Genomic DNA, 23,163 nt, shown 5'->3' with positions numbered 1-23,163 from the left:
TTCAGCAGCAAAATGTCATTCGTCTGGCGAGCGATATCCCACCGGCGGAAGGTTTTTAGCCGTTCATCACTGGCACCAAGGGGAGTTTGTGCCGGACAAATGTGCTCATGGAAATGTGGCACGATGATTGATGAGATGATTGTGGGCGATAGGCGTCGGCACTGGTTTACAGTCGGGTGCAGTGATGATGCAGCTGTATTTGCGTCTTTGTTTGGGGCGAAAGTGACAAAGTAAGCTGGCAGCGTAATGTATACTTTAGACTCTGTGGCTAGGAAAGCTGGCATTGCTGGCAAACCATACTGAGAAATTGAGCGTTGATGTCATCAGGTAAAGAGGGAACGTTATGTTCCCGAATCGTACAATATATTCCTTGCAAAGCTATCAGTGTGATTAGAATATTAATAAAAGTCCAATTTCACGTTTCAATACAAAAATACCTTTGATATACTGTGGCGGCCACCTCAAACCGGACTCTTAGTTTGTCGTATACATTGTACCAGATATAAACTAATGTTGATGCTTCCTGGATAGTTCGAATGCATTAAAACACTGGACAAAAATTGTACAATTTTTCAGGGGCTTACAGGGTTTTCCGAGGGTTCTCATAGCTGTGGGACTCTTACTAGACTCTTTCTCATTGGAAGTGAAGTTCATACGTTGAAAATTGAACTCTATAGCACCCTTTTGGGACAGGCTCGTTGGAAATTCTTATTGGATGTGTGCAACAAGGGTGGTAGAGAGTCCAATTCCTATTACAATAAATTCATTTCATGTAAGAAAGAGTTTATAAAGTGTCCCATAGCAATGGGAACTCCTGGAAAACCCTGTATCTTCTCTCGCACTAAGAACACGTTACTCGCACTTTCATTAATAGTATACCATGACACATCAGAAAAATGTTGACACCTCTAACAGTTAGACTCTAACCGTAATGGCCAAACTAGTAAAACTACTTCGTTTAGAAGCGTGCGCAATCAGAGGACGACACACTGTGATATCTATAACGGACTCCATGCGGCATTTTGCGGACGTTGTCTGAGCCGTTTCTAGCATCTACAACATCTTGGCATTATTAGACAACAATCAGAGCATCGAAAGAAAGTCTAGTTTCGAATGGACGACGACCCTGAGCACCAAGAGCACATCATTTGAAGCTGATGGTGTAAATGAAGATCAAGCGAAAAGTCTTTTCATCGCTGCGTTCGCTTGGCCGGGAGGTCGATGAAACCGGTAAAACAGTGAAGCTGTACATGAGAAACATGAACAAACATATCAGGTAGCATACATCGCGTCCACTGGCTTTGCAGCGGCAAGCAATGATGCCAAAACTTAAATCCACCTTTTAAAGTGATTTTCGGTAGAATTTATATACGACACCAGTCCAACATCCTTAAGCTGCGTCCCATAAATTCATAAATTTCATTCCTTGTTTCACTTTAATGCATAGTTTCTTGAGATTTTTATAGCTATCGGTCTAATTTTCTGTAGGATCATAGCTAAAAAGTGTCATCAACGATGTGTGTTTAGAGTTTTCCAATAAATGGTCTAAGGAACTGTCCAGAAGGCTTTAAGGTAAAGCCCGTATTAGAGCCCCAGTGAAATTGAACGTAACATTTTGGGGTTTTCTGCTATATTGCATTTTTTTTATCAGAATATGGCATATCGTATACCGAAAGAAAGGATTTCCTCAACTATCAAGACTGTGATAAATATTGAATTAGAAAAATTTAATGCATTTCCTTGAGATTCTCCGCTTAGTTCACGGTGAATAATGATGGACAACGGGGAATCACAAGGATCATCACAATGGACAAGGATATGTATTATATTCATGGCGTACGATAAGCCATATTATGATAAATATTCAATGAAATATAGCAAACAACCAAAGTTTCACGTTCACTTTTCACGCAAGGTCTAAAGCAACCTTAAGAAGAAAGGTGAAATTATCAAGAGTTCGACTTTAGATAGCCGCCACTGTATGAGTAATTTGGCTTTTTGTTGCGTTAAATTTCTCCTTAATAATGGGCAATTATTTCCCAAAAGAACTTCTTTGAATATTCGAGTCAATATGCAGATGAACTCGAATGGGAATCTTAAATTACAATGAAAGCTAATGCTAAATGTAACTGTCGGGCCCCACAGCAGGTAATTAAAAGTAACTTTTAGCTTCGGAAAAACGGTTAACCTTTTTTTTCCTGAGCACAAAACTCCTCACTGGGAAATTATCTCATTCTCCCACCGGGCCGGTTTTCCAACCGTTAAACACAACCACGAACGACAAGCGACGAACGCCCCACACTGTACGACACCGTACGACAATTGCGTCCTTATACTTGCGGTCCTAATGATCCGCTGCTACCGGGTACCAAAGCCCGAACAGGCTAAGAACACATAATTTCCAGGCTCTCAAAAAACAAAAAACACTAGTGCACCCGGTTCTGTTTTATTACTTGCTCTCTTACACTTTTTTTTGCATTTTGCAAGATATCGAGAGAGCGCGCAGAAGTGGTCAGCTTTGGCTCGAAAAATCGACCGACGCGTACATCATCATGTGATGCCGGCCGCTAGCAAGGGCAAGGGGCAGCAAAGCCCGTGAGCGCGAGTGGTCATTAGAATAAATTTACATTTAACTTCCCACCGAGCCGAACGTTTGGGGTCGTTCGTGTAGGCTCGAGCAGTAGCAGTAGGCCAGTAGACCTTCCGCCAGAACGCTATGGAGAGGATGGCTGAAGGTGAAAAAACTTTCGCCGGCACAAAAACTTGCCCATTTCTCTAAGCGCGAGCCAGCGGGCCTCCTTTCAGACGGACGCATGCAAATGAACAGGGGGAGAAACTCTCGTGCTAAGCCTCTCGAGAAGTGGGTGGTCTGCATACTAACACACACATACACACACACACACACACTAGTACCAAACGAAAGGAAACATTCATCGAGAGTAATGAGAGTCTAATGGGCTTCGGGGCGGCCTTTTCTTTTACCTTTTTTGTCCGGCGTACTCTGGAGGCTACTGCCGAACGTTGCTCCAATACATTGTAGGCTAACAGTGGGGTGGAATGAACGAAAACAAAATAGACACAAAAAAGAAAAGTAGTAATCGTATTATTAGATTGATGATTGCCTACCATCGGAGCCCAATGAGCTCCGCCTCCCCACCGCTGTGCCGGTTTTTGGAGGCTGCGAAGTGAGAAAACTTTTACTACTCCTACCTCTCCCACACCGGTGGATGGCAATGGCTTAAAAGCATTATGAGTTATTTATGATGAGAGGAAATTGATTCCTTGCTTCGGTCGCTTCAACACCGGCATGGCCAATCGCATGAAGCTTTAGTTGGAGTTCGGTTCGGTGTAAAGGGTCCTTCAGTGCAATATGAGCAGTGTGTACCCACCGGCATTCCGCAATACCATCGCAACCGTGCTCCTCACACTGCGGTATGGACTCTTCATCATTGGGCTCTTTACACGAGAGGGCTCGAAAGAAAGAAAGCACACTGACAAGCTCTTCCGAAGCCCATCGAATAGTGTGCTCCAAACGGGACTGTGAGCGCTCCCTTTCAGCTGCTCCCCGTAGATGGCCAGAAGTTAAACAGATTGTTTACGGGGAAACTCTTTTGGCTTAATTGAAATTTATAAAACTTTCCTCTTCACTTCGGTCCCCTGCCCCATGTCTAGAGCGTAACCGGAGTGTGCTACTGGCAAGCGTGTTAGGGGGCAGGGCACTGGTAAATGGAATCTTTGAATAAATTAATTTGGAATGCTCAAAAACTCTATCGGCAGTGGCCTTTTCGGAAGCACCAGGGCCCGGAGCCCGCACCGATGACGCGCGGTGTAGTGGTCAGCTGCAACTATTTAGCTGCAATACTTTCCCCGCACTTTTCCCGTAAATGGTCAAAATTGTGCTATAATTTGTATGGTAGCATCATCAGCTCTCTTTGGCAGTCAACTCTTGGGGGCATCATTTCGCTCACAATGTGGGATGATGGGTCCGTACAGTTTCGGTCCCCATTTATGCGCTGCATGACAGTGGAATGCAAAACTTGCAAATACGTCATCGAGCGTGTTGCAGCTGTGCTGCAGCTGTACTGTCTTTACTAGTGTCTCATAGTATAATTCGAATTAAAGCTTTTTTTTTTCGTTGCTTCCATTGCCACTCCACAGCTGGGAAAGGAGGGGGAGCAAATTATGACTGCAGTCAGTCCCGCATTAAAACGATGGTGCGATGGTTTTACCTACCGAGAATTCATTTATTAAACACACTTTCAATTGAAACAACTATTCATTTACCTTGCCCCAACCAACGTTCGATTCTGTAGCCGTTCGCCAGGTGGCAGGAGGAGGTTGGCTAGGGAGGGTATGGAATTCAAAACGAAGCTTCAAAACTTTTCGATTATTCTTGGTAGCTTTATAAGCGCTCATAAATTGTGAAACTTTTTTCATCGGACTGCTGCGATCGTGGTGGTGGTGGTGGTGGTGGCACCAGCGGGTGGGGATATGAATATTAAATTACAGATAATTACTCAAAAGTTGCGCAAAGTTTCATCATTCACCCTGGGTGGAGGGACATCGGCTAATAAGCGTAATGAAAGTCGGTCGGCTACGATCAGTGTTTTGGATTAATCATCAAATGGTGGGGTGCATTGAAATATCCTTTGAACAGTTGTTGAGTGAATGAAGTGGTTTGTTGTGACTAAATTATTTCATAATCATGGAATTTCAATATAAAGCTAGTTTCAAACATGTTGCAAAAACAAAAAAAGAATTCTTTTGATGCATTTTGACGCTGTTGTTTGCTGCTGAATAGCTGACTAGCATTGTTTGTTCATTAGAAGCGTTGTAAATGATACTGATTTTTAATGAATTAAACTCTCAAGACTTGATACAGTGAAAGTTCAATGATGACACAATAAACTCCAAAATATAAATATAAAATGCAAATATGTAACGACTGTTTTCAAATAAGTAGCAAAACTTCTTTGAGTTCTATGTGATGCAAGGTTAACCTTAGGTCTGTAATAAATAAATAGGGCGTTTACGATATCAGCCAGATTATATGTAGTTTGAAACTTGACGACTAAAATCATGTCAGCACTCCAAACTAAACCACACACTGGATTTTTTTTTTTTAATTTAATGGAAGTACCTTAACTCAAAATGCATCTTTGTTTGTACCCTATTACTGAAATCCAAAATGGTCGACCGTAACTTTCAAACCGTGGATACAACCCGGATGACAAATACTGTTTCACTGAAATGTCAGCTATCAGCCATAAAATATAGGCTCAAAGGACTGTTCAATAACCTAATACAATAACAAAAACAGTAACCTCATATAAAGCCTTTTTATTCTTCTTTCTCTTTTCATGATTGTATTTAAATAAAGATACACTGCTCTGTTTAGGATCTCCAACTGCTTGTGTCGAACATCGCTCCCGAGTTCGTATCGTTGTATTTTTGTTATTGGTAATTTGACTTTTGGTTGCTATGTCGATGTCAGATGGTTTAGTTCTTGTCTTTTCGATTCGATTTTAATTGTGTGTTGATCGTTTCCGATCATTACGTTTGTTTCATTCATAATTTTTTATGTATTTCACCATTCTCTCATCCTTTTGATTTCATTTTTTATAATGTTTTTTTTTCTTTATTGGTTTTGTGTTTGTTTCGTTCTTGTTCAAATTATTTGCAATGAACAATTTGGTACTTTTCCGGTTTCAGTAGATTGGTCAAACTGGAAGTTGCCATCCAATTCAATTTTCATTATTTTTAACCAGTTTTTCGATAAGTTCATTATCAATCAGAATTTGGTTGATAACTTTGAGGGTTTTATTTTACGCAAAGCCTTTATACTAGTTGTATCAATCGTTAAGGCCGGGGGACACTGTCCGTCCTCGCTAGTGTAATTTCAATTTTCACTAGCGCATCTCGCGGCGGCTGACCGAAGCATTTTGCCAAACAATTTGGAGCCGCTTCAAAAAGTATTTTATTTTCTATGTTTTTTTACTTAAACTGGACTGGAAAAGGTTTGTAATTGATAGATGAATATGTTCTGCAAGAATTTCAGTCATTTTTGCATAAAAAAACGATGAAAAAACTACTTAATTTTGAGATCCGGTACGACCATTCCCTCGATGACCAAAAAAAGCTTCGGTCAGCCACCGCCAGATGCGCTAGTGAAAATTGAAATTACACTAGCGAGTACGGACAGTGTCCCCCGGCCTTTACGCTTAAGCAAATAAAACAAAAAAAAACCTTGTTTAAAATAAGACAGCTGTCAGCAAAGCACAGACGACAAAACTAAGCGTTTGCCATCATTATCATCCACTCTAGCAAACATCATTTAAGCAAGTCCTTCTAAACATAAATAACGATTTAAACCTTCAGTAGCGCAATACAACACTCCACAAAGCCTTCGCGAACGCTTTCATTTTGAAAATAAAATAACACTCAACCCAACGCGACAGCAGCGCAGCCTCTGCATGGGGCATCCATTTGTCAGCAGTTTAGTCAAGGGTCACGCCTGCCTTTGCACAAGCGATTATCAACTTTCTCAAAGCTCAACAAACATACGGCGAGACGGCTTCCCCCGTTCCCTCGTAGGCCATTGTTTCGGCACCAGTTGTGGCACCGGCTGTGTCAGTTTACGCTCAGCAGCGGCTCAAGACGGCGTATGCTCTATCGTTAAGAAAACATAAACGGTGCCAGCAGCGCGAGTGCATCATCATCATAATCATCAACTTCGTCCGCTTCACCTGCTGATGGCGTGTACTAAGACGCGTTAACAAAACAACACCAAAGCGGTACGGCTCGGGCCACGCGAGAAGGTGCACCCCGGCAGGAGTGCTGTTTTCGTTTCAAGTTTAGAAGGATTACAAACAATCGGTTTAAGTAATTTCGTAACGCACCTTCGCCTGGTTTTCCCGTGCGCGCCGAGCCGGGTGTCAAGAAATCGCCCACCACCGTCCGCTGCGTTGCGGAAGGGTTGCTCCCCGGTGGGGAGGTGGTTTTTAGTAATGAAGCACAAGCATTCATTACCGGTACCAAGGCGCACGGTGCGAAGGGACCTTTGGGGCGGTTGGGCAAAGCGCTAGAAGTTGTTTAGCATAAGCCTCTTACGCTCGATTTCACCCACAAGCACACGGTGCACGCTAAACACATCGCAAATCGATGTGACGAAAAGAAGGGGTGGTCGTCTTGTGTGAGTGTACTGCAGGAAGCTGGGGAGAAAACGAAAAAAAAAACTAAATAATTATGCAGCCCAGGTGCATGCTGCAAAGGTGTACCACGCTTTCGTAACGCATAATTGCACAAACTCGTTTCAGCCGTTGGTTTCATTTTTCTTACACGATAAACTCTGCGAAGGAATTGCCGAGAAGCTGAGAACCGTCGCCTCATACTCACTTAAACACGGCTGTCTCTATGCAGTGAGTGGTCGGATGTGCCGTCAACTGCAGCTGCAACCCCTTTTTGAGCGGTTGCAACGGTTTCCCAACGGTCGAGTGCCTTTTTGGAGTCGTTTTCAGCGCCATGCATTTCAGGACGTTCTGGCGTGGCTGGGTTTATTTTTTTCTTTACACATCTTCACCGTGCCGAGACATAAAAAGTCATAAAATTAATTCGTGCTTAGTGTCGGGTGACTACTATTTTTAATTTCTTCTCTCTCTCTCTCTCTCTCTCGCTGGTACGACCAAAAGCATACGGTGCAGCACGTAACGGAGAGGAGATTTAGCGCGTCAGACGCAAATTGCACCGCAACCGTTGCAGCGGTATCGCGCGTCAAGTGCATACGAAATATGCAATAAATTCGTACGAACGCATGGTTACTGGCAAAAAGTGAGGGTGAGCAGTACGAGATTTTCCCGGAGGCTTCTCCCGTACCTTCGCGATTCCCCCGCCCGATACGCCGAATTACGTACGTAGTCAACTGCACCACATTAAACGTGGCTCGCGCAGCAAGGCAAGCGTAACTGCACTCGGGTTTCAAAGCATTTGGCCTGGAGGGCCCGGGCAAACGTTTTGCAATCGTTGGTAGGGAAACGTTCTGACGCTGGCAAGACCGCACAAAAGTAATGAAGGATTAGGGGCAGGTGGGAAGTGAGGTGCACGCGATAGTTTACTTTTATGTGGTGCACGGGAGCGAAAAATCTTTCACTCACTGAGGGATTGTTTCGAACGTAGATTGCAATGACAGCTAGAGGGTCATTAGAGCTGTGCTGCTTTGAGCGGATGGGTTAGGGTAGATAACTTTTTAGTTGAGTTAACGTTTAATTTCGTTGCCATTAATCTTTGAGAAACGTTGAAAGCTACCCAAGGAACATTTAAAATCTTATCATACTTTTAACGTTTTTGTTACGGTTAGTCCATTAAGTCTTCCTTTTTCATGTGAATGTATTGTATGACCTAATAAGACTATAACAAAATTCTCTTAAAACTGAAAGGGTGCATCTATGGAACACTGGAATAACTATTTGTTCAAACAATTTCTAGATCTTTAAGATGTGAAGCGCAAATATAATATTAAAAATACAACATATTTCTATTGACATGTTCTTGAGACGGTTTTGAACTAATGAATATGAAGTCATAATAATGACTGAGAATTATATAATTATAGCTTAACTTAATGCCGGCGCAAGCATAATGATGATTTTTTTCTGGCTGTGAACAGTGCTGCCATGCCATGACTCATGACTGAAACCATGCAAATGCCATGACTCATGACTGAAACGAAGCTCAAATCAGATCACGTACACAACTGAGATGATCAGTGACTATACTCAAACAGTTGGAGAATCAATCACATGCTTGGTGACATTTAGTTCTTGGATTCACACATTCTTGGAATATACTTGGCGCGTGGGCTCTAGCAACAAAATAAGCATGCTTTCTCCCTCTATCTGTTTTGACTATCTGTCGGGTGAAATAGAGAGAGAAAACATGCTCATTTTGTTTCTTGGAACCACTCGCACGCGCCGCATATCTCCCGTGACCATCGCGATGATCACCGACTGAAAATGTCGCGACCAAGTGACTGACCAAGCGATGCTCGCACCAACTGTTTGAGGCTCGCCTCTGATCTTCGCAGTAGAGCTCGTGACGCTGAGATGATTTTGTTTCAGCCAGAATTTGTCATGACTATGTCATTGACATTTTGCAAAATTGATCACAGCAAAAAAAAAAGTCGTGATGTATTGACTGACCAAGCGATGGTCGCCAACATGTCATGAGCTTGTATTAGTCACATCAATCGTACTGAGTATCACCTCTGATTATCGAAATTGAGTACGTGACGCTGATATGAATTTTGTTTCAGTCAGATTTTTTAATGGCATTGATAGTGACATTTTGTAGCACTGCTTACAAGTCTTATAAGCCAATCTTATACTCGCATTCATAACGTTTGTAGGTTTAACAACTTTAAAGACTGTTAAGCATCTTAAAAAATATGTTGAAACTATGTGGATCCTATAGTAGTTTTGACAGACAGTCTTATATGCGTCTTCAGAACGATTTAAAGGTTTCACAACTTTCAAGATTGTTAAGCATCTTCAAAAGACATGTTAAAACTGTGTGGCTTAGTACACTCAAAATCAAGCATTATTTCGACGTGTTTATGTGTAAAAGCTATAGGAAATGTTTCTTGGGTATCCTTGTGATTTATGAACGCACAATGGTATGTGCAACGTTGAAACAGTTTTTAAAAACACATTTGTTTATATAAAGTTTTTAATTTTGCTTGATAATTTTCTGAAAAGCAGCTCATTACGAAAAATTTATTTTATTTTTTTTTTTAAAGAAACGTTAATAAACGAACATTTCATACCTATTTGAAAAATGGGGATTTTAAAGGGGAAATGGGTTAAAAAATAAACCGGCGGACAGTTTAAATAAAATATATCAATTTACTGTGCGCATTAAAAATCGTCCAAATTTGTCACGCATCAATCAACGTCTCAGTCATCCCCGAATGAAAAAATCGCCCAACTGCTTAAAACGATAGGAAAACATACCCTCCGTAGTAACAAAGTAACGTCCCGTGCTTATGCAAGCAGAGCCCAATTGTATCGTCTTCAATTTTGATTTCGATAATGCGCTGCATAATAGTGAGAGAGCGAAGAAAAAAATAAAGCACATACTGTAAAAGAGTGCATCGCGAGCATCGTAACGGTATGCAACAAAATTCACCCTCCGTTTTTTTTTTCAACCCTTCCCGTCCCCCATCGAAATCGCCCATTGTTCGTGCAATCGTAAATGCAAATCGAGAGCACAATGCTCATCGCCGTTGCTGCTGGCTCGGTTTAAAAAGGAGGCCAATCACCATTTCCACTTGGCATTGGCCTTGCGACTGCTGATTTCACCGTGACTGATTTTCCGAATACGCTTGGATATGGTGGTGCCTGTGGGTGGCATTGTTAACTGAAAGCGGAGGCCAATTATACTGACGCTGCAGCAGCGAGGATCATTATCCACGCAAGGGTTCGCTCATGGTGTGGTTTAAGCGCGGTGTCGTTCAGCATGAGCATTCTTTCGTGGCACGGCAAAGAAACTAACCGTCAGCTGTGTTTTAAAAGCTTAAATCCACCTTGCAGCTGCTAAGCGTAACAATGAAGCAGCGCGAGGCAGCTAAAAATAAAGCTAAATAAGAAAACAGAGTGGAACGGGAAGCCCCCGACTGGAGGGTTTGTTTCTTTCGTTCAATCTAAACCAAACCCGAGCAGTGCTGGGGTAGGGATGAGGCGACCACCAACCAGCGCCAATCGGACGTAGAGTTAATTGAATCATTTGAATTTTAATTTGAAATTTAAATTAATTGAAATTGATTGCGAACCATTGTCGGGCGGTCCGAACAGAACCGGCTGCTGGTCGCACTCGAACAACCGTCTGCTAAAACCGTACGGTGGTAGGGAGCGACGGTCACAACACATACAGAACACCAATGCAAGCATCATGCATAACTGCATTTAGTGGATTTGCCAGTTGATTGCTGGCCGACTGCTGATGTTTGACACGGTGATGCGGTGATGCATTTATCGTCGTCGTTTGCAAGCTGGGGCGTACGAGTTTCTCAAAATGAATAAAAAAAAATACCAAAAAAGGGACATTGCAAAAAAAAATCAACACTTGCCTTCCCGTTGGCATCGGGAACGGCGGGATCATCATGAGTGATTCTAAAAAAAAAGATGTACGCCTTTTTCAACGCAGCGCACCAAAAACGATCGACGGAACGGATGAATTAAAACTAAAACCATCGAATTTGTTAGTGCCGAAAAAGGAGGGCTTCCAACAACAACAAAAAAAACTGGATAGCACAACTGATAACACGCAAAACTTGCACTACACGAAAGGCAAAACTCACACGTGGACTGGACTGCAACCCTTCGTGCACCATCGATGGAACACGAATAACGGAAGCGCGTTTCGGTGCACGGTGGGATAAAAAATGCAATGGCTAACCAGTGCTTTGGTTAGAAATTTTACTAACTGCCAAAATATTCAAGTGATCACACAGGAAGCAATGGAGAAAACGAAGGAAGCGAGTGTGTGGGAAAGAGAGGGACGTAGAGCAAAAAATAACACTCGCACACACACACACACACACTGGGAGGAAAACGGTTCGATTCTCATGACGCTAGCATTTTCATTGCACCGAAAGCAATGAATCTTTGAAGCAGAAGTACCCAATTGTGAAACTTTTTTTTTCGTTTTTGGTTTAGTTTGCGATCCTGTGTGTGTGTGTGTGTTTGTGTGTGCGCCCGGATTCGGATTTGTGCACCGGAATTCGCTTGTTATGCGAAACTGCGGCCGTATTTTGCAGCCAGCGGTGGCATGTATGGTGTAGTTTATTTGAATTGAATGGCGGCCGATCCAGCGGAAATTGGGTGCAAATAGCGTGAATTTAATAAGACTTCCAGGTGGTACAGCATTCTGTGTAAAAACTTTGAACGTTTTCACCCGATCGGGAGCTTTTGGTCCATTGAGTTCATTAACGATTCTGAGAATAAAACGATGTAAAAACGGGGGTTTGGTCATCTATTCCCTGGAAGTGTGTTAAGGCTATGAAAAAAAGATTTAAAATGATTTTTCAGTGATTTGGGTATGTGTTTTTGATTTACATTCACTATTTGAAGTTTATAAGACTTCATGATTTATAAGGTTACACATGAAATAATAAATCAACATGACATTAAGCAATCGAAACACATTTCCTTATTTATGTTACCTTTGTGTATGACATGGTGGTTATCATTAGTACACAAGAACGTTATTTGATCGTTTCAAGCCGCCCCTGCAGTCTAGTTTACCCCCACAGCCTGTGGCTTCGAAATGCTCTAAAATAAAAAAAGAAGGAATGTGCAAACTCCCAACGGGTTTTTCAAAATTAAATAAAGCAATGTTCATCAAGCTCCTCCAACAGCCGCTCCCAACAAAACCAACACACAAGCCGCCTCGCTATCCAAAACTGCCAACAACTGATCGTCCTGCTTTGGCTCGTGGCATTCATGTTGGTAATAAAATCCCTTTGCGACCGTGTTCGATGATGTCGTGGAAGATGATGAAATGGCACGGGAGACAGCTGCCAGCGAGCAGGGTTTGGGAAATGGGAGACACTGCGCAATAAACATGAGCCATGTTTTCGGGTTGGAACGAATTTCCACTTTATGATAGCTTTGTGTGTGTGTGTGTATTTGAATGTGTCTCGACAAATGGATCGACCTTACCACTGGTGGTGGTATGCGCTTTTGTTGAGTCGATTTTCTTTTTCGTGATTAAACGTGCCGGTGGTGTAGGGAGTGTGTCTCGCCATGCGTGTGCTGCTGCTGCTGCTGCTGCTGCTGGCAAAGATTGTCTGAAGTCTCGTGCGTGCCATTCCTGTGACGTCCTTATCGACACGCACACATGGGTCCATGTGGGATGGGTGGGTGTGAAAATAAATGGGGAAGAAAAAACGCCCAACCACCCAACCATGATGTGCTGTGAGCAGCGTGAAACAGACACAAGGCCAGCGTTCGTGACCACGTGCTAAAGCAGTGCGGCCCACGTCAAGGCAAAACAGCTAGGGTAGATTAAAAAAAGCAAAAGAAAAAAAAAACAAGGACCATCCGTTGCCCCGGGCACCACACTTTACCGTACTGGCCTGGGTGAAAAATTTGAATAATTGATTATTTATACCCATGCTCACACGCCCAGAGTAGAATCCACCCCGTTGGGGGTTTTGTAGAACGCGCACTGTTTTCGTTTCGGTGCTGACCACTGTATGGAAATGTACGGCAAAGTGGGAGGAGTATGTAGTTTTGCTCATGAAGTTAGCCCAAGAGAGATGGAGATAGAGAGAGAGATAGAGTGACAAGAAAAACAAGAAGCTTGAAAAAAGCTTCCATTCGTCGTGTTGGTCGGTCAAACCGTTTGAAGCGGACAGAAAAAAAAGCAAAACATCGACTACTGTTCGAGTGGTTAGTGGCATTTTCCTAAGGTTATTTGCTAGTTTTATTTGCTTGTTTGGCACGGCCACGTACCACCTTTCCAGCGCAACGATGACGAAGGTACCCGCAGCACCCGTCTGTTACTAGCGGAAAGTATGTGTGTTTGCCTCATTTTTGCAATTGCCATTCCCCGATATACGATCGTCTGGCGTGGCCATCGACTTCGGTTGTCACTTATCATCCATTAGCGGTCTAGTTGAACAGACACTTTTTCAATTTCGATTTTGCAATTTCACGTTCGATAGTGCAGGGAAATTTGTTTTTTCCCTTCAAAGCATGTATTTGTTTTTAAATGGATACGTTTTACATGTGAGATGACATCTCAGCGGCTGGGTTAATTGGTAATGAATTTACAGGGTAGTTTATTTATTTATTTATTTATTTTTATTTTATTAATTGCTCGGCCACGTTGGGTTACAGCAATAGTGCTTACTGACTATAGTATACAATTATTCACGAAGGAGTTGGAAGGAGTTTATGGTACGGAAAAGGAGCGAAGACGGGATCGGTAGACAGGATAGGATATGTTGAAATCGAACAGATCAGAAGTACTATTAAAAGACGACATAGCTCTTACAAAAGGCTCATTGCGAGCAAAACGTGTACGACATATAGGTAACTGGAGACGAAAACGATAACGTAAGGTGCGACAAGGTGCATACAAATGTAAGCGCGGCAGAAGTGAAGGAGTATCAATCGTATTGAGCAATATGCCAGCGACGAAAGAAGCCTGAGCGACCGAGAGGCGGTGCTCCAACTTGGCAAGGCCTAATAGAGTGCATCTATCGTCATACGAAGGAAGCGGAATAGAGTGATGACCCAGCGACCTACGAAATACGATCCTTGTAAAACGTCTCTGGATCCTCTCAATCCTTTGGAGCAGAGATAGTTGAACAGGAGACCAGATGACACAGGCATATTCCAGTACGGAACGGACCCAACAACAATAAAGGGACTTAAGACAAAAAGGATCACGAATTTCAGTGGACATGCGACAAATATAACCAAGACTTTTGGTGTTTTTTCACTTTAAATTTTGAGAATGATGAATTAAAATAAACAATTTTAGTGGTATTTATAATTTTTATAATAAAAACTCTATTAGTACCTACCGGCGGATCGCCCCTAGTCGTCCAGAATTGGAGTTATCTGGACTCGTCCGGAGTCATTCGGATGCATCCTGAGTTGACCGCAGTCAGATGCAGACGGCTGATGCAATGTTTTTGTGGTCAGACATTTCATCTCCGACTCCAACCCAGTGTCCTGCTGACTCCAGTCGACTCAAACCGTTATTGGGAGGTTTTACGACACTAACCAGCTGTTTAGAGTTTGGTACATGACGGCTGCAATCATCTCAACACTTCATGGAAAGCAACACACAAAATTTGCCATAGGCTAGATTATTTTAGTCTAAAAATGGATAAATCCAATATGACGGACCGTAAATGTCTAATAGATCAATCCGGATAATGAACAATGTTCCACTAATAGGCCGAAATTTTCATCTTGTTTACTTCAAACAAAAAATGGTTTATCTTCAGAAATAAATGCTTGTTTAAGAAAGTGCACGAGTAAAACAAAAGAAGAAATAAAAAACACGAAATAAAATTCTTCCGGACGACCCTGAACAACTCCTGCTGACTCCTGCCGGCCTTCGAATAACTTCAAACGACTCTGGGCAACTCCGAATGTCTCCGGAGGACTACGACTCCGACTTCGGGGGACTCCGTGTGGAACTAGTGATTCCGATACTGGGGTCCTTTTCGTTTGTAAGTTTGTAGGCTGAAATTTCAGCCTGTCAGCTGTTTGCATTGTATAACAGTTTTCGAGCAGCTATCAAAGTGGGTATAATATACAGGTGGGCTTATCCCAAGGTGTATGAATTTAGAAGGCTGATTTTTATCGTTTCTGCTTCTGAATGAAGATTGTAAGAGTGTTTTGTGTATTCGTCAAGCCTCAAGAAAGCTTGTTTGAACAAAAGTTGTCACCCATCCTGTCAAAAAGTGATATTCAAAATTTGGTTTTTAAAAAAAACATACTATGAGACCACATGGACTACATACACTTTGATTCTAGATTTCACCACCTGATCTCTTTAATGCACCTTGGGGTAAATGTAAACAACACCGTGTTTTCGAGCAGGTACTCGAATCTAATTCTAGCTTTGAGGCTAGAATAATCTAAACTGAAAATTGCAGGCTAGTTTTTTTGTGTGGTTTTGTATGGAGTGTTTACATGATTTCAGCCTCCAACTGTCAAACTCCATACAAAAACCTGACTAGAATCGTGAAGCGCCCCACTGCTAGAGTCGGAATTGAACTACCAATAACCAGTGTCGGAATTGTGGGTGCGCTCCAGAGAGCACACCACTAGTGTGTGTACCCATTGTGTAATATAATGTATATCCTGGATGGAGCTGAGGAATACTGGAGTACGTGTGGGTTTGAGCACGCAGCTTTGTTCCTAAACTAACATGCTCGTGTGAAACATGACAACGCTCATTGAATGTAACCTTCTTGCTAGTTATCATGGCATCACGCGCTCAAGAAAATTAAGTGATGTTAACACGACACCGTCCGGGGAATTCTCAAATATCCGAGCTGTGTGTTGTAGAAACTCGTGCCACAATTACGTATTTAAAAAACATACTTTGCATTTTCGTTATAAAGGCTCAAACACATATGAAAATTCAATGAAATGAACTTTACTCAAAATTTTTAAACCAATGCCATTCAATGACCTAACCTTCAGCGTTGTTCCAATATCGTGATAGAGCCTCACGTCACGTAAATATTGTGAATTTTTTAATACTTCGGTTGGTATTTGAGATATAAAAAGAGATTACTTAGAAAATTCTTCAAATTAAAAACGAACAACATGTTTCAAAGGAAATGCGCTGAACTCAGATTAAAATGTCCATGGTATACATCATCTTTGTTTTGTTTTTTTTTTTTATAATGCTGGAAAAATTACGTTCAACAAGGGAAATGTTTAACATGGCACATAATTGAACACTCACTGCTCAATTAAATGGATTAGGCAGTACTTTTTAACATGTTTTGCTACTCTCAACCCTGGAACGAATGTATAAAAAACATAACGCACGCTTCAAAGAAGCCTTCCACACTTTGTTCGCAACTCCTTGAAGAGAAAGTAACAGCAGCAGATCAAAGCCATCCATCGTGCAAACATGACGCCAAAATGCATAATTGATGGTTTTGATTCCTGCGTGCGCGGGTCTCGCCGGCTACGTTCGGGCCGCCATAATGCCTTTCCGCCATTCGTGGGCGCTACGTTGTTGTTTACGGTTGCTTTCGCTATCGCATAAAACGTAAAACCCTGCTCCGGGAGAGATAAGAGATGCAGGACGCCTGGCGGTGGTGGCCGATGCGAGTGAAGATGGCGCGCGCAAGGATTGAATGGTTGGCACGATTTCCGCCCACAAGTTTTGCCGCCACCCGACGCTGATTAATGGCACTACCATGGCACCCGGTACGGTGAGCGGGCGTCTTCGTCGTCACATTAATGACATGGTTTTGACAACTTTTCGACAAAACCGGGCGACAGCCAATTAAAGCGTCGCCCTCCTGATTAGCGTTGACGTTGTGTGCGGACCATCTACGGCGGCGGCGCGCTACATCATTCAAACGTGATGAATGTTGATGAAACCGAAAATGACACAAAGATGCTTGGTTGGGCGCATTTTTCCTTCACGTCCGTTTGTCCCAGAGCACACACACACACGTGCGCGGGAAGGGGTAGGACTTTAATTAGGACAATAAAAGTCATTAGCTGAGAGGGATGGCGCCTTCGGTGCGGTGGCGTTGAATAGGCTGGCCAATTTTGCGCGTGTGTATTGTGCGTGCGTGTATTGAAATGGAAGGAAAATTAGGACCGTGTACACACACACGCACAGTGCCTGTTTGTTGTATGGTCGTCTGGAATTCACGAGCCCCAGGAAGTGAGCTTGATGTTTTGCCAGCTCTGGCATGCTGATGACATCGTGTTTTCGCTTTTGTTCAGCACGAACACACGTCCCGGTTTGGTGGTGGTTTTTGGGTTACTGCCGTACACCTAGTAACAGTTTTTCGTCCATGTGACATGTGATGTGCCAGCGATATGTACGTCGCGATACAATGTGTTGCTTCCCTGTTTGAACGGCACTGTAAAACTCATGCCTTTGTATCATTTTTTTTCTTTGCTTACTCGACCCTTTTTACTCGATTCGATTTTTCTATTTACTCATCGCGTTTTTCTTCCCTTTATTTCCCCCACAGATTGCAGCACAGCACGGTGGAACCGGCGGAAGGGTTGAGTGACCGTTTTATGAAATGTGTTCCAGGTCTGGTGCGACCATGTTCGTGCATCGTTACCGGGCTGGCGTTATTAAATGCTGTAAAAGTGTAAGCTAACGTTCGTGCGTTCGTGGGAATGTGTAGTGTGGCGATGAGGCGGCGTGAGCATAACCATTAGTGGACGGTAAAGGAGAAGAAGAAGCAAAAAAGAAAAGCCGTACTTCAGAAGCAGCAAATTAATTTTCTCGCCTGAATAACGATAACTTTTTCCAATATCCAGTGTAACGGGCGATGCCAGTGTACCACTGGCAGGGCGGATTTGCTTTCCCGTGTGCGCAGTAGTAAGCGCCGAGCATGGTCTGGCGTGGCGTGGAAAATATCTGCTTAAGATTTATACGCCAGCGAACCGAACGGTTAAAATGCATTAACACTACGGCAAGTTCACGTTGGAAAGCTATTTGAAAGAAGAAAAAAAAGTAATAACGGGGTTTTTTCTTGTGTGTGTGTGTGTGTGTGCTGCAGGACAACGGAAGCAACGTGCGCGTCTCCGGGTACGTGTGAAGTATTAATTTCTCGCGAGAAAAAGTCATCACGAACACGGTGCACGTCGCATAAAGTGAGATAAATTGAATGGCTGCTTTGGCGCAGACCACGCGCTCCAAGTGGCAGTGGGGATGACGTAGTGTTGGGTTGGTTTGTGCGTTTTGTGCACCGCAGGCAGGTCGCGTGTGCCACCGTTGAATGTGTCGTGGAATTCGCGGTTAAACGTTCAACCGTGGTGCAGTAGTAGAAGCAACCAAAAGTGATCGATGCCCCGGCGCACGGTCGAGGACACGGTCGAGTGAGAAAGTGGTAGGGAAAAATTAATATAGTGCAAGAAAAAAGTTCATTCAAATAGAAAACAAATCGTGCGAAAACGGTGAATCATGATGCTGGAACTTAAATTGATTCTTCTCTGCCTGCCATCGATCCTCCTAGCGACAACGCTGGATTCAGGTAAGTTTCTTTTGCTTCAAAGAAAACACAACATCAATATTTTGTTTTACATGTTGGTACTATAAACTAATTTAATCAAATGCCGTATGTCAACTGTCTCTTTTACATCTAACTATTTATAGATGTTTTGTTCACGTCTTTTGAGTGGCCATGCAATTGATGATTCTTCAGTTTTTGTGTTTTTTTTTCAACAAAATAGATCATGTCATGTCATGTATAAATGTGACCTTTGACATGAGTGTACATTTCGAGAACAGACCTACATTTTTTCATTGTAACAAGTGCAATCAAATTTGTAAGGCATAGGCAAACACTAATGAAAGTGGCTTTTTATTATTGTTTAAAGTAGAATTCATATGCCTAACAACATGCCCGTCATGGGTTCAAGCCCTTAATGGACCGTGCCGCATACGTAGGACTGAAAATCCTGCTATAGGGGGCAATGAATAAGTCACTGAAAGCCAACCCCAAAAGTGGGTACAGGAAGGCCTAGACCGAAAATGGTTGTTGAGCCAAAGAAGAAGAAGAATTCATAATTGTTCCTGTTTCTTCCAGCTAACCCTTACAGGAGATTTGTTCAGTCTAATCTCTTGTTAAAGCCAATGACCGAGTCTTCAACAATAGGTCACAGTCCTGGAACTATTGTGTTCCTGTTTAGTATTGTGGTACCAGTTGTGTGTAAAGTTCTTATTCACATCACGGGACAACCAGTAATCCTAAACTCAGTTATTATCAAAAGCTCCATTCATACTCAACTCCTCTGTGCTTTGTTATTCTATCGACACTTTTTGATTTATTACCATTTCTTGTTAATTATTGGCCTCAGTGACAGAGCTAATGCCAGGGTACATACTGATTTAAGGATGAAATGTTTTGCCTATATCATTTTCCTTCATACATCCCCGCACGCTTCTTTTAAATTCTGAAACATAGATTGTTCTTTATCCCATTTCAATTGCCTGCTGCTCCAGATGTCAAACTATGTTTCGCTTCAAGTGACTAACCGGTCTATTGCCAATATTGTTATGCGTCCCTAGCTGCGTCCTTTTGTGGTACTTATGAAAATCTAAAAAAAAAATAAACCGGGTTTAGATAAGGAGCGATAAAAAAAAATGCAGAATAGAAAGTACATAAATGAATGTGAATGCGAAAAAAGAGAAGTCAATTTAAAAGAAGAGCAAGAGACAAAGTCGCAATCGAAACTATGAGCGCTAGAAAAAGGCCAATGGAAAAAATATAAGTAAGCTTTTCGAAGTATGAATTACAGGACTTTTTCTTCTGCTCTATAGTTTGCATACGCAGCAACAGTCGTTGCTTTTGAAGCGAAACGGTCCAAGAAGCCCTGCAAACATCGCACTGTTAGTCGTATTGAAGATGTATTGGAGATAGATTGGTATGGTACTTTTGTAAAAATAATAAAAACATATTTAAAAATTAAAAATGATTTTAATCGTTATAACAGAATTCCTTTTGATGATTATTTTTGTCCAAGAAACTTTTCATTTCATTCCTGAGAGGTTACTTGTAGTGAAAACAGTACTGAAACAGCTACTTTACATTGATAGTTCGAGCAGCAGTACATGAGTAGGAATGACAGATTGCTTCCACCGTGATTAGCAATGTAAATAATGAGTAGGAACATTGTCTCACTTCATCTAAGATTGCACACATTACCAGGACTTATAATATTACTTTAGACCACAATTAGTCTTACCTGTTTCATTCCGGTGCCATTTGTGCTTCCTGTGTCAATCCACCAGCACGTCCAAAGGATATTTTTCAGCAAATCTACCAAACTGTACCACGTTACAAGCACATCTTCATCGTTTGGGAACGAAAAAAAACAATCTCTCCCAGTCCAAACGGTACTGCCACTGTCATCGTGCCATTGTGCCGGAAAGCACAAACCACTCCCTACATCAATAATCCTCTGTACGTGACTCACGCGCAAACAGTTTCCACTGCACTTCCGTCCACCACCTGGTCGCAGGGTCTCCAGGGCCCATTGGTTCTGTTAGCCCTACAACACTTTAAGGCCAGAAGAAAAAAAAAACCAACCCACCCAGGGCACCATCATTCGTTATCTTGCGCCGAGGGATTTGTAGCACTGGCTGGCAACGCTGTCCGCTGAAAATAAAACAACACGCGTCAAGTGGGTGATACATAATCACTTCAATTAGGTCCTAAAATACTACCTCATCCGAAAGCTTACCCGTCCGCAAACGGCCGCCGCGCGCCGGCCGGACATCTGGGGCGTACTGTCTGTCTTCCGGCGGATCAGCCCGGATCGGATCATGCCAAGGATGCTGAGGTGGGGCGTTTTTTCTTTTGGTACTTCGCTTTTTCGGCTATCTGTATGGTTGAAATTTGAGTTGAGCGGCTCTATGCTTTGTCCCTGGGAACATGGCCGTAAATCCGCCCCGGATGTCCGTACCAAGAACACAGAGCCTAAGCGGGTCGTCGCCCGTCGCCACCGTAGGAAAGGAAAGTTTCGAGACTGTTGATTTTCCCTCCCCCGATTGCCTCCGGTCCGATCTCGCGAAACGTTCCGAACGTTCAGGCCGTATGGCAAGATCGTTCCGGGACGATATTTTACATCAAGATTAATTGCTCCAGCCTTGCCGGGACAGCGAACCGTGAACCACGCAAAGGGACACACGAGCGAGCCAGTAATTGCACAACAGCGTTTGGATGGGCGGAAATTTTTGAACGAAGCTCGTTTAGAACGTTATTTAAGCGTGCCTGGTGGGCGGTAGAAAGAGTGGGCATGGGGAAAGTTAAAGGAAACCGTTCCCGACATCGCAGCAAGTGAAATATTTCCGCTCACGGTCCTCACGGACTGCAGCTGTGTTTTTTTTTTTTTTTTTTTTTTTGGTCGGGTGGGAAGCGCCTTTCGGGTGGATGCACACATTGATTCGTGCCAGTACAGCGAGCGTACAGCGAGCGTAGTCCATTAGTCATTCGATCGGTTCAATTTTTTATCATAACCCAGATTTGCGCAGCTCCTCCGTCCATTATCGGGACGGAAATCGATAACGTATCGTAGCGCCGTCACGTGACGATGAATCTATCTACCCTCATCTACCCTGCCGAAATGGTTGATAGAGAGAGAGCGCTGTGTCTTTGTGAATGTATTTTCCAACGAGAGGGGAGAGTTTTATTCAATGCAGGCCAGCTAGATTCTAGTAAGATCACGAAAGGATGGAACCACCAAAGCATGCAGATGCACTGGCAACACCAGCAGGGAGAAGAAGAATGAAGAAGCGGATGACACTGGACGTGCATACTTACATGCACACGTGCTCATCGTTCTATTCTCCGAACGAACCACCGTTCACACACACACACACACACACACACACACACACACACATACAGTGGCTCAGTTGCTGTAGCGCTTGCTCTCATTCTCGGCGCCGGTCCGTGCTGTATCAATTTAAAATCTCTTTTTAAAGCAAAGTCACGTTTCGGGACATGCTATCGCTTCCAGATCCATGGCATGGTGAAGGGAGAGAGTGTGTGTGAGGTGGTTTGAGATGGGGAGGAGTTCAGTTCAGGCATTGCTTATCCTTTCCATTAGAAACGCCACGGGGTGGGGTTGAATGCTGTGCGCTAAATGGTTGCAGACGACCGAGAGAACCGAGGCAAATATGAACCAATGCACGGAGATGGTTGAGAAGGAGTTCTTTTTTCGTTTTCGTTTCCAGTTCCACTGTCAGTCCACGTCTTTCCACCAACAAAATGGCCGTCATGATTGCGGGAGCAATAGCTTATGGCTGCCAAGGTCGTGCTCCGGATCCGGGGTACGCCTTTTGAAATTGGGAAATTTATAAATCTCTATCGAAACCGAACTGTACATGATATGAATATTTGCTTTGAAGATAATCTATCCTCACCGAGCAGTGCCCCTTCCACTGTACCGCATGTCCGTTGAACGACCCTACGGTGTTAGCATGTACACACCAACCAAAGGCAGAGCGCAAACTGGTGAAACTAATTTCAGATCTTGCTGCACAGATAGCGCCATGCCCGTCCCCATTTGCCAGCAGTTTGTATCTTTTGCGGACCGAAATCGTCCCACAAACCGTAACCGTTCGCTGGTGTATGTGTGTGTGTTTCCGTTTCCTTCCTTTTTTTGCTCCCCCCTTTAGTGTGCAGTTCAGATGACCCAAAATTTACATAATTAAACCTTCCGATGCACCTTGCGTCCGGTTGCCGTCCCGGCCTGCCCTTCAGCCTGCAGTTGGCGTTGATGGGACTGTTTTAATTATTTCAAGCAATTCCTTGCGCACACAAGTCTTTGGCAAAGCGTACGGGGATGAAAGCGAAGAAGGCATTTGCATGGAGAAACTCCACTGCACAGTGGGGAGCAGAAAGGAGATAAAAAACCGGGCACA

The 23,163-nt window shown here is 43.1% G+C and overlaps 1 protein-coding gene across 3 annotated transcripts in view; it reads left to right on the top strand.

Annotated features, from left to right (window-relative positions):
* Positions 1-23,163, top strand: part of LOC120948953 (zwei Ig domain protein zig-8) — a 212,108-nt gene that overhangs the window by 47,564 nt on the left and 141,381 nt on the right. For all 3 annotated transcript variants that reach the window (XM_040365835.2, XM_040365834.2, XM_049606790.1), the window contains exon 3: positions 17,753-18,766. In XM_040365835.2, coding sequence (XP_040221769.1) covers positions 18,697-18,766 — 70 coding nt within the window. In that variant the 5' untranslated portion in view covers positions 17,753-18,696. The remainder of the gene's footprint in view (positions 1-17,752; positions 18,767-23,163) is intronic.

This window comes from Anopheles coluzzii, chromosome 2 (genome assembly GCF_943734685.1).
Source record: "Anopheles coluzzii chromosome 2, AcolN3, whole genome shotgun sequence".
Classification (NCBI taxonomy): Eukaryota; Metazoa; Arthropoda; class Insecta; order Diptera; family Culicidae; genus Anopheles; species Anopheles coluzzii.
This window is presented reverse-complemented; position numbering and strand designations above follow the sequence as displayed.